Source organism: Nilaparvata lugens, chromosome 8 (assembly GCF_014356525.2).
Source record: "Nilaparvata lugens isolate BPH chromosome 8, ASM1435652v1, whole genome shotgun sequence".
In the NCBI taxonomy this organism is placed as follows: Eukaryota; Metazoa; Arthropoda; class Insecta; order Hemiptera; family Delphacidae; genus Nilaparvata; species Nilaparvata lugens.
In genome coordinates, this window is record NC_052511.1 from 39,400,547 (window position 1) to 39,413,404 (window position 12,858).

The window sequence follows — 12,858 nt, forward strand, 5'->3', positions numbered from 1 at the left end:
GTCGAAATTTTTAACTGATTTATAAATGATCTGTAGCTTCCAAAATAGTCTATTGTCAAATCAACATCAATTTGTTTAAATATTAGTTATGCAAATATTAAACCAAAATACAGGAAAAAGAAACTATAGTCATTTTTTGTTCAGTAATCCGTGGTCAAAACCTCATCTAATAAAATGCATAGGTAGGTATACATTAGAGAGAATGGACAACGTTGAAAGAGGCACTTCTTGTTTAACATCAAGAAATTCTTTCCATGCGTTTGGCAGAATATGCGTCACATAAATACCTACAGACAAAAGCTTCACTACGCTCGGTCAACTACCTTTATACCTAAATCTGCATCCTTTACCCAGATTATGGGATCGATGGCGTCAGAAACATATAATACACAAAAACCAACATACATAAGGCATGTTTATCAAGACAGCATTTTCGACAAATCATCACTCATATATTCACCAACACTGTAGTATACCTTGCTTTTCAAGTGCTTGGATACAACTCTCTCGAACGCTCTTTACAACTGTTTTACTCCTGTAGGCAGCCTTTTGAAGTATCCCAATGCCAAACTCTTGAAGCACACATGTGATCTCTGAAGGCGTACTGTAATCTGGGAATATTAATCAGCTATCGATGTTTGGTGTTATGTTCATGCACATAAGTCCGAGCCAACAGGTACTGCTGGTTCTTCTTGTCATACATCAGATAGAGAAGTAGGAAGTGGCAGATCACTGTTATAGATTTGCCAGGAACCATGAAGTTGAAGACCGCAAATGTTCATCTGACATCTCCAACACCTGCTGTCTAGTAATATAAGTTGCTTCCGTACCTCCATTGAAAACAAAATATGATTGAATAATCAAAAATCATATATATTTAAAATTTTTGAATATAAATTTACAATTCTAATTCAACTGATTAAGTACACCTTCACCTGAAGTAATGGGCTCAGTTTTGAATAATTGTTCAAATATTCAGTATAGAAGGCTATCAGGATTTTTTTTCCAATAGGCTAGCTTCATACTTCATGTATTTCTCGTCCAGTAATTTTACATTGAGTAATGGAGTTGTACGGACGATTTTGTTAAAACTGACACGTATAATTTGTAACTGTTGTGATCTCGAATGTGATAGGAAAAGATAAAGTATATGCTTTTTAAAATAGTCTAGGATCTAGGAGAAGGATTCATTTAAAGTTGGAGATATCTAGATTCACTGGACTAAATAGTTGGTTACCAAAACATCTCCCTTCCAAGAACGCTTGAACTCGAATGCTTGGTTTAAATCTCTGAAAAATTAAATACGTTAGAAATAAAAATGAAACAAATAATTTTATTATTGCTTTTTTACTCCGACTAAAAAAGAAATTAACAAATAAAATAATCACAAATTAATACAAATTTCACAATCATTACCAATCATTGGAATTATCTTACACTACAATATTATTTCTTTACAAATGTTTCTCATCACTCTGTTATTTACAACGTATTTCATGCAACATTTCTGGCGAAATTACAGAGATGGGTTTGTCAGTTTTAGTTTTTTTTTCAATGATTTAGTAGAATGAAATTTGGGAGTTGGTTAGAGTGGCTGAACCGCTGCTTCGTTAGGTTTGGTGGATCAAAGTCCCTCACATACTCACTTATTATACGTATAAGTATAATAAAGGTCTAATATATGAATATACACAGCACACAAGTTTGTGGATGCAGCCAGAACATGGTCTGGATCTGGGTCTAGTCCAAAGCCTCTGTTTCCATTCTGAGCTGAGAGGAAGTGGATGGTCGAGACATGTGGCTTGGCTCGTCGTCATCCGAGTCGAATTCATCAACGCTATTCATCAGTGATTGGAATATATCACCTGCAATCATTCATCAATTACAAAGAGTCACTATACGGTAGATATTGTATAGCCGTTCCATAATGGAATAAAAGCTATGACAATTCCACATGTATTTTTTTGGTACAAACCACGGTGACACCATTAGCTTGATGATGTGATATGAATGGCCACGAAATCATGGTTCCAAGAAAATAATGTGTAGAATCGACAAAATGTATGTGTTTTTATTCATTCATAAATAATTATTGCCTCGCCATTGAAATCATAATTATTTCAGACATGAAAACCAAACGATAATTTTCCAAAAATGTTACAAGCCAATTTGTAAAGATGTCAGTTTAAGTTTGATCACAGATCATCTGTAAGATTGAAAATTATTCTCTTATGATACTACGCTTTTGCCGAAGGTAAACATGGAATAATGGTACATCCATTGTTGGATCTCCAGCAGTTACCTGTTTATTGCATTACAACACTACCTCTGTAAACTACCTGTGCTGACGTCGCCAGAATGCACTATGGCTTTGTTTAAGGAGGTAGTGATTACAACCCATTTCTCAATCAATCAATCAATCTTTATTGTTGTCATCGAACAATAAAAATGTTTTGGCTAGGTTTGTTTATATTAGTTTGTTTCAAGTTAACTCGCTCTTTACTGCTTCGAACACAGTCTGACCGCTGAATTTAATTATGCAATGTTGTCATTCTCCAGAGGCAGGAGCATCCAAATAGAGATGACTGTGGTAATGATAATGAAGAGGATATAATGCTAGATGAATGGGTATACAGTTTAGAGTGGGTTCTAAAACACTTGATAATTATTTTGAAGCTCATAACTTCAAGTGGAGATAGCTTTAAGCAATCATATTCAGCGGGAAATCCCATCACTGCACTAATTTTTATAATTGAAACATTCAAGGTACACACTAAAAAATACATTTTGAGTTTTGTTTAAAAATGAGTGTGTAACTGTTATTTCAAATCATCCATACCTCCTTACCCAACTCTATAATAGGACAACCGAGTATGAATACCTATTGAGTATGAATACATTAGACCTATGAGAATAATATTCTCACTGATACTGTGAGAATCCGCCTTTATACTTCAACTGTATCCAAGTATTTAGATGATCTCTTCAAAAGAATAATTCTTCTTTGTCTGGACCTTAACCCATCTTATATGCGTCTACATTTTGCTATGTAATTGTACAAAGCACACTGTGCTGCCTCTACCCCTAACTCAAGTATTCACTCAAAATATACAAGTACAAGTTTAAAAGTGATCAAATTACTACTCACAAAAGTACAATACTGGACTTGTTCGTGAATAGGAGTCTGATTCAAAATTCGATATGGACAGACTATGGAAATAAATTATCATAATATAGATATAATCAGCCTCTGCCCTATCCCTCTCCTTCATCCTTATCGGTCATGATAAGAGTAGCCTATAATACATATTGCATTTGCATTACAAATAATATGATCAACTCATCCTTACCGAAAAATCCATTTGAATTCTGTGGTCGCGGAGGATTGACTCCAAAAAATATTTGTGCAATTTTGTCAAGATATTCGACATAGGCCGGGTCTCGCTCTATACTCTGTTGGTACTGTTTGCACAATATATTGAAAGCTGCTAGTTTCCCGCTGAAAACAATGAAACATAGAATACAATATTTTATAAAATTAAAACCAAGTTTTCAATTCAAATTTATTCCATCATTTAGTTCCAAATTCACCAAAAACGAAAACTAGGTTTGAGCAGCAGTTGGTTTCAAGTCAAATGATTTTGAATTGGTTTTGTTATATGATTTTATGTTTATTTAGAATCAACTGGTGCACAAACCAAGTTTTCGTTTTGGTGAATTCGGTCCTTAGACACACAAGATAAAATACAAATGAATACATGCAAAACAATAACAACAATCATAATATACGAAATCAAGAAGAATCTTCTAGCTATGTAGCTCTGAATTGTCTCTGCTGCTGTATTTTTTCTTGTATGAATAAAGATTATTTGAATTTGAAATGGTGTACAAAAAGGGGAGGGGGAGGATTGAAGGGTTTTCTAACTATGTACTAGGAAAACCCTCAATCCTTGAGAGGGTATAAAAGGTAAAAAGCACACTACATTAGATACATGAAAACTCATTACAACTCATTAGATAGATGAAAAAAACATTTCATATCGTTTCATAAATTTGATAAATTGTAGATGATTATATTCTATTATTGAATGCGTTGATAATTGGCCTACCTTTCAATGACCTTGAGAAGGAACCAGATGAAGTTGAGGAGAGGAAGTATGTAGGGTGGACCCTTTGTCGATGTTGGGGTGCTGACTCGTGTAGCTCTGAAAGGCAACGGTTGCCGTCCTCTTGTTATGCAAACATAAGTATCTGCAACATTGAAACTGTATTATGAAAAATATTCAGTAAAATGGTTCATATGTTACTTTGTTATCTAAATTTGGGAGAGAAATAGTACAAGGAGTATCCTTAGTTTCTCTCTCCCAATCACTGCTACTTTGTAAAAATTATTAATAAATAAATATGTGAACCATTAATTTGGGCCCGGCCACACAGAGAGCGATCTGCGATCAAAATGTATCAGGTTATAGATTCAGGAATCCTTAGATTACTATACACCGGGTGATTCAAAAAAGGAGTTTAAAACTTTAAAATTTTATATAAATCTTATTAAACCAGGTGCAGAGCTGTTTCTGGTGTAGTTTTAAAGGAAAACACTTGAAGTTTTTCACCTTAAACTAAAGATGTTCTATGTGACTTCCGTTGGCTATCCTGCAGACATCCCATCGATAGTCGATTTCTTCCCAGATTCGCACTAGCATTTCGGGTGTAACTTGCTCAACAGCAGCGCAAATCCTTACTCTAAGTTCAGGTAGAGAGGCTGGCAAAATAGGTACGTACAGCTTATCTTTTATGAAACCAAACTGTCCATTGTGGGACTTGAAGTTCTCAAGATGCACGCCGGGTCGATTTGGTAGGGCTCTTGACAAAACTTTGTCTCACTTGCTCAACGACTTCGACAGATGTGCTTGGACGACCTGAGGATTATGTATGTTTTACTGAACACCCTGTTTCTACAAAACATTTATGCCACTCATAAATTGTAGGCCTACTAGGAGGATCTTTAGTGTACTTGATACGAAAATTACGGTAAACTGTTGTCGCAGACTTCGATTCTTCAAACCAAAATACACAGCTAGCACGCTCGGGTCCAGTGAAGAAAGCTATCTTTGACGTAACATCCGCTAGCGCTTGTGCGGCGCGACCAGGCACTAGCAGACTACGTGAGTCAAAACTTGGAGTATTTTCCTTCAAAACAACACCAAAACCAGCTCTGTATCTTGTTTAATAAGATTTATATGAATTTTCAAAGTTGTAAAGTCATTTTTGAATCACCCGGTAGTATCGTTGATCGCTCTGTATGGCCGGGCTCTCAAGATAGTGGAAGACAAATAGGACAATCTGGGCAAAACTGCTGCCAAGTTATTTGAATAGTACTAAATTCAGCTCTTGTAGTGAGAAGAAATTTAATAATTCAAATACTGTACAAGAACGGAAAGCAATACACCATGAATAAAAATTTAACCTTTTAAAAATATACCCTTTTAAGAGGGTACTTGGATTTCTAATTTGTATTTATATCTAAGAGTATCCCTAAGAAAAAATACAAATACCATGAATACACTTACTGCAGGACAACTTGCGCTATGAATAAGTCGATTTCACAGGCATAGCCGCGAGTTTTATGGAGCTCGATGAGCATCGTGGCAAATCCTGAGCCGTCGGTCGATCTCAAAAAGTGGTATCGGGCCATCACATAGTTCTTTTCTGCAAAAACCACATCATGCAATCAATCAATCAATCTCTTTATTCAAAACATACATAAAAATTTACATGAATGCGTCTTTTTTTTTATTTATTATTTTCAACAAAATAATAAAATAAATAATACAAGTAAAAAAACAAAATACATCAACAATAGTTAGTCTAAATACATCATGAGTTGGAACTATAATATTCTTCATAACTGTACAATTCCCAATTCCACAATGTACTTTTTCAGTTTGTTTTTAAACCTTGTAATATCTTTTTCATGATTAGTACTAGTAGGAGGATAAGTAATGATTTTGATGCCCATATAGGTTGGGCTTTGTTTTTACTTCTCTTTACTATGTTCTTTGATAATAAAGTTGTTCCTATTTCTTGTATTATAGTCATGCACGCTAGATTGCCTGGGGAATTTGTCTTCATTATGTGTTACGTGTAATATTGTTTTGTAAATATAAAGTTCATACACCGTCATTAGTTCTAACTTTTTAAAAAATGTCCAGCACGAATCTTCTCTATTTAAATTAAATATTTTTCTTACTGCTTCTTTTTGGAGTTTTAATATCCTGTTCAAGTTAAATGCACTAGTCCCACCAAAAATCTCAATGCCATATGAAATATGAGACTGGACAATGGCATAATACACGGATCTCAAAGTTAATAAATTACAAATGGGTGCCAGCCTCCTAAGTGCAAATATTCCTGTACTTACTTTTTTACATACTCTTCCCAATTGAGTTTGTCTAGACCTAAAAATTTTATGTTCTTCAAGTTATTTAGGTTGACTGAACTTTTTCTATTTTAATGCTTGGAACAATGCTTGCAAATATACACAATTATAATGTTCCCCTATACGTTCTATTTTGTCACATCAAATTTTAGAATATTGTTACTGGTTTTTTACTTCTAAGAACGAAGTATCATAGAAACTGTGCGAAGAGCTACAAATGTATCTTGAATTTCATACTTCATCTTTTTCTTTCTTTTGTCAAATATGATATTGGTGATCAACATTCATTGATAAGTGATATTATGCACTGCTCAGAGACAAGAAGAGGTAAAATGTATAAATAGATGACATAAGAATTAAAGATCAAAGTAAGCTACCCTTTTCAACATTTATATTTTTATAGAAAATAACTTGGACGTCTCCTTGGAAAATCGAGGCAAATAAAAAATACATTAAAAAATAATTACTAACCGAAAATCCAAATTAAAATTGTTGTTACCCAACCCGAAGACCTATGCAATTGCAAACATAGACAATTATTATAATATTCATTGACATTTGAACAATGCAATGTCTGAATTCTTTCAACCTATACAATGGGCCCGTTCTGCGTACATGGAATGTGGTAAATTTTCCAATTCACAATTTACCGAGTAAAAAGTTCCACGTTCCATGGGAGGAATTTTGACAGATTCTGTTCCAGAATCCTGTTCCAGCTACAACTTTCTGCCCCACAGTCGAAGTGTGGTAAATTGTCCGACTTGGTACAGTTCCAACAGGTTCCAACTATCTGAGCTCTCATTGGTCGATTATTGTAGTCTGCATGCTTCTCTGCGCATGCGCTGATAGTTTGTTTACCATAGCATAGAATACATAACCAACAATATGATGTTTGATAACCATTCATTAGATGAATTTTTCTCGATAGCAAATTAGAGAGTAATGGAATAAAAGAAATTTACACTTTCCTAGACGGTAGGTTTGTAAAACAGCCTTTCTTCATTCACGCAGCTAGTAAGCGACACATTTTAGTGTAAATCAACTTTATATGTGCGCGCTAAAAGCTTGAACCAACGAATTTGAAATGGCGTTCAATGGGAACATTTTGCACTAGTCACGTGATGGAACAATTTACTATTGGAACTGGAACAATTTACTGTACACAGGACGTACACATTGAAATGTTTTAGATCATTAAATTACATGGAAAACTCTAATTTCTTTCCATCTGTAAATTGGAAAATGTTTCAGATCATTGAATTAGGTAGAGAACTAAGGTTTTGGTGTGTAATAGCTTTGACTATAGAAAGAACTTCTTTCTATATTCAAAGATAATAGCATACATAGCTGACCTTTCCAGAACACTTGAGCGATGACTTGGTGTAGACTAGGATGGCCCGACTTGTGTTGTTCGCAGCCAATGATAGACCAGCGTAGGGCGGCTGCCAGCAGATTCTCACGTTCCGGGGTCTCTCGACACACCATCGAAAATAGCCTGCAAAACAAACAGACAATGAAACATCAATCGCCCAAAACGTTCAATAACCAAAGCTCACATTCAGATTCCTTTATTCATGTGTTCAACAAAACTAAATTCAACTCACGTTCTACAGTGAGGTCCACGTTATAATGGCAGTGGAGAAAGATAGAAGAAAAGTGTTGCCACTACCTTCTATAGAAGACAGCTGATACCTGTATATATCTGATGTAAAATTTTCAATCATACACCGTGTCCCACGAAGAGGTTCACACGTTCAAATTTATATTACGTGCCCATTCATGCACCGAACTTTTTTAAATTTTACACGGTTTACAAAGTAGGTTCTAAAAATATTTTTGAAAAATTTCAGCTCCCTAACCTACGTAGAAACAAAATGGCGGCATATTGAAAATCTTAATGAATTGGTAAATTTTTAAATATGCCGCAATTTTGTTTCTATGAGAGTTAGGGAGCTGAAATTTCCCCAGAATATTTTTAGAACCTACTTTGTAAACTGAGTAAAATAAAAAATCCAGGGAAAATTCTAGCTCCCTAATCTTCGTAGAATTAAAATGGCGGAATATCGAAAATTTTAATGAATTGTTTAAATTTTCAATATGCCGCCATTTTGTTTCTACGAAGGTTAGGGAGCTGAAGTTTTCCCAGAATATTTTAAGAACCTACTTTGTAAACTGTGTGGAATTTAAAAAATTTCGGTGCATGAATGGGCACGTAATATAAAATTAAACGAGTAAACCTCTTCGTGGGACACGGTATATATATTAATCGTCAATAAAATATATTTTTCATTTATTTAATAATAAATTTTCATAATTGAGTTTCAATATTTTGTTGATTAATTCTATTTATACATTGCTGAAAATTGATCTGGCAGCGTTGCGGAGCTAGAAAAGGATAGCGCTACCTGTTTTGCCGTATGATGGACAAGTATAGCTACACCAATGCTAATAAAATACTGCCACTATAGCGTTGAAAATAAATAATTACTTATTAATAGTAAAAAGCTCATGAGACTGATGAAATCCGTCAACTGTGCCTGTAATTATAGTAGGTAACAATTCACGCTATAAAGTAAGTGAAAAAGACAGGAAGGCATTGCTCCCACTTTTACTTTTCCACCGCCTTCCAAGGTATGTGATTCATATATCAATATATCTGTAATTCACATTAGCCTGTTTTTCATGCATTTGTAATTGACATGTACATGTAATTCATATTATCCTGCAACACGTTTTTCACAAGACGTGTTTCTGCTCGAAATATCTCGACATTGATAAACATCATCATCAATTAAAATATAACTATAGGCCGGATAAAATTGATCCAGATGCCAATAGGAAGGAGACAATGTCCCCGATAATTTGATATAAAATTCTTACGCATTACGACGCCCCATGATTACTGAGAGAAATGGTATAAGAACAAGTGGTAATAAGAACAAATTTTTGCGATGTTTCCAATTTCAGTGAAAAAGTTAAATTACCTTTAATCCTTCAACCCTAGAATTTTTTAGCATTACTGGCATATCGGGGTTGATATTCTAAATCCAATTCTGACGTTAAATTGGAAATTTGAGAAAGTTGCAATTTTACACGATTTGGCACCTTGTAATTTTTTGGATGGAGAGCCAAGTCTCAATTTATTTTATACAGACTATAAGATGCTTAGCTAATAAAAGACAAAATCAAATTCAAGTACAGTATTCTTTTTTTATCGCAATGGTTATCAATATTTTTCACTTCAGAAGTCTCACCCATATTAACAAAAACGTAGATCGTATCATTTAGATTGACAAACCTGAATTTATTCAAGTGAATCTCTTATTCAACTAAGTTATTTCTGATAAGCATTAATAAATGAAATTCACTAACTTACTTGGCAATTTTTGAGAAATAAAGATCCGAAGGTTGAGTATCAGATTTGACCAGAACATCCACTAATAGAATCGCTAAATCAGCTCCGCTTGCTTGCTGAAATTTCAAAAAGCAAGAAATAGTTGATAAAAAATCATGATCTCGTCATAAAACATGTGTACATAAAGATGTTAGCAGATATGGTGTATCACATCAAGATTGCTCGAACGTCTTCTAAGCAAGTTCTTGGAAATTAATTACTACAGCAGATATACTGTTACACTGTCAGCCAGTAAATGTCATAGCCACTCAAATCAAATAAAATCTGACCATGTTTTTGGGCCAAAATGGCCCAATTAGGAAGCGTTTAAGGCTTGAGCGCAGTTTGTTACATCACCACTACTATGACAACTTGTTAGATGTTATAATTTGAAAACTGATAATCCTTTTTGAGACACCCTTTATTAAAAAGTTGAAATAATTATTTTATTTAAAGGTAAGTTCTACAGATTTACAGAGATAATATAAGATCTCACCTGATTATTTTGAAGTAAAAGTTTGGCACCATCTTCTAGCATAGTTAATAATTTTGAATAGTTTTTCTGTGTGAGGTACCTGGAAAAGAACAAGGTATAAAAATTGAATAATAGATCATTTTTCAACAGTTTTTACATGTCAGGGTAGCTGAGAATATTGAATATTTCTGAATGTTGAAATGTGTCGTAAATATTTTATACAACATTATGTAAGGACTTTCTTTTAATTATAAATTGGAGATCTATTACAGTATTAATCATTATCCCAAAGGACCCAAAATTCTGTTACCAGAGATTGATAATGGTGTAACAACCGAAACCGGCATGTTAATAAATCTGTAGCTGGACAATATCTAGTTTTTTTATTCAACAAAGAATATTTTTTCAATCTAGTTAGTAAATAAACATGGAATAATGTATAAGAAGACGCCTGGACTTTTTTTTCTGGTTGAACAATATCAATCATGGGTATTTTCCTCACTATATATGAATCCGTGTAGGCCTATTGCAGGGACTACATCTCTTTCCTATTTTTATTTTACTTCTTCGGTCCTTGTCAGCAAACCCAGGCAGAGGAAGTCGTCAAACTGCCGCTCTTGAAGCGAGACCATATTAGGCGTTTATCAGGCGTTTTCAGAGTCGACAGCCAGGAAGCTCTTGATAAAGTATCCTATTGACTGATTGAGTTGGCGCCTAAAAACGCTTAGTATGATCACGCCCTTAAAATTCAAAGCCCAAATTAACAAGTTGGCAAAGCCACGCACGTATCTTAAGTTCTTCTTGAGAAAAAGCAACTAATTTCATATGTAACAATAATTTGTAACAGTTAAGTCAGTAACACTATAAATGTTTATCAGTAACATTCCTTCAATAAATTATTGTCAGTTCGTATGAATCAAAGCTACAGTTTGAGATGGTTGATGAAAACATTGTACTTTACAAACATTACAAAAGGTGCTGTAGTTTTTATGTTCAACGAGAATGTTATATTTACAAATGCGTTGACACAAGTGTTTTTTGTCTAAACAAAATTGATCACTCTATATTAAAATATGAATAAACCCACGTTTGCACCGGTGTTGCCAACAAAAATTGTTCACAAATAGTTTTCTTCAAAAAAGTTGTCTATTTTTTCTGTAGACATGTAGTTAACGTGAATGTTGTTTTGCTTTCTAAGAAATTGCTAAAACTTGTTGAAATCTCAGTTAAAAACGCTAGTGTGAACGTGGCATAAGATTCATTAATTAAAAATTTCTTCCAAAGGATTTGAAAATAATAAAAATGAAACAAAAAATATAAAAATGTATAAAATCCTAATTGAATCACTTTCAGAAATTAAAGATGATTTAAGTAAAAGTAGCCTAAATAACTTAATTTTGAAAATTGGAAAGTTGTAACACTCCATTTTATTAAACCAAAAATAGTTATTGATCTATTTCTCTGGAATTTGTAATTGTGACAAGTCAAGTCCCGTAAATAACATAACCTTTCATAACATGTTTGAACATTATAAAATGTCTGTAAAGATACCTAACATATCATATTTTAATCCTTAAAATTGGAATACTCATTATTCAATTAATATTTATAATTTAGATTATTGAAATGTTAAGATATTGATAAGAAATTATTGTCTATAGAGTGCAAGTAAGTATAAAATCTATAATAAATGTTAAAATTCCACTTCAAACTAAAAATACTCATTCTTTTCAAATTTATTGACAGCTGCAACATCCTTTGTATTTGATACCGCTTTTAAACAAACCAAATTTAATTTAATCATAAATTTAGTTAGAAGATAAGATGTAAAGTTAATTCTTTCACATAACCTAGCCTGCCCTGTTAACTGAAGTACTGTAACATAATATTTGGCATGCTACAACTAGATATGGCATTCTCCGTTTATATACTAACTACTAATAATTATAACGAAATAGTTAAACTAATAATTATACCACTATTAAAAACGATACTAGTGGCTGAAATTTTGTAATGACGTAAACTAGGGTTATGGCTAAGGAAAACACTTATTATTTTACGGAAATATAAATGAAATTGTAATATCACGGACCTAAAATATAATGTCCTGTACATTTGATGTGCTTCATAATAATTTCCAGCATTCACAGCAGTTTCTAATTTTGAAAGTACTCTATCTACTCCACGCACCCTCCGACCAGCCATATTATCAGCCATGTTTATAAAGATACAACAAAAATAAAAAAAAGGAATGGGGCATGTTACAAAGCACTGCCTTTTGGATCTAGATATAGGTGCACTATCTTGGAGATAGCCCCGACGATTATTTTGAAAACCTTCTACGCATGCGCATTTTCTACAAATTTAGCATGAAATTTTAATTGCCAACATTACTTGTTTTACACTAAGATACAATAATCTCATTATCTCGGAAATTATATTGTAAAAAATCTGAAAAATTCATATTATGTGATGAACGGGATATTATCGTTTATTTTTTATATCTATGTTAATTATTGAAATCACAATATCAAATTAAGTTGCATTTCT

General features: G+C 33.3%; 1 protein-coding gene across 1 annotated transcript; it reads right to left on the reverse strand.

Annotated features, from left to right (window-relative positions):
- Positions 1 to 1,316: 1,316 nt before the first annotated feature.
- Positions 1,317 to 12,608, reverse strand: LOC111044847 (Golgi to ER traffic protein 4 homolog). The gene is given in 9 exon segments (XM_022330085.2): positions 1,317 to 1,865; positions 3,351 to 3,499; positions 4,110 to 4,169; positions 4,171 to 4,251; positions 5,571 to 5,709; positions 7,792 to 7,934; positions 9,816 to 9,910; positions 10,330 to 10,408; positions 12,401 to 12,608. Coding segments are annotated over 9 exon segments (996 nt in total). The 5' UTR covers positions 12,526 to 12,608; the 3' UTR covers positions 1,317 to 1,740.
- Between the last annotated feature and the right edge of the window lie 250 nt (positions 12,609 to 12,858).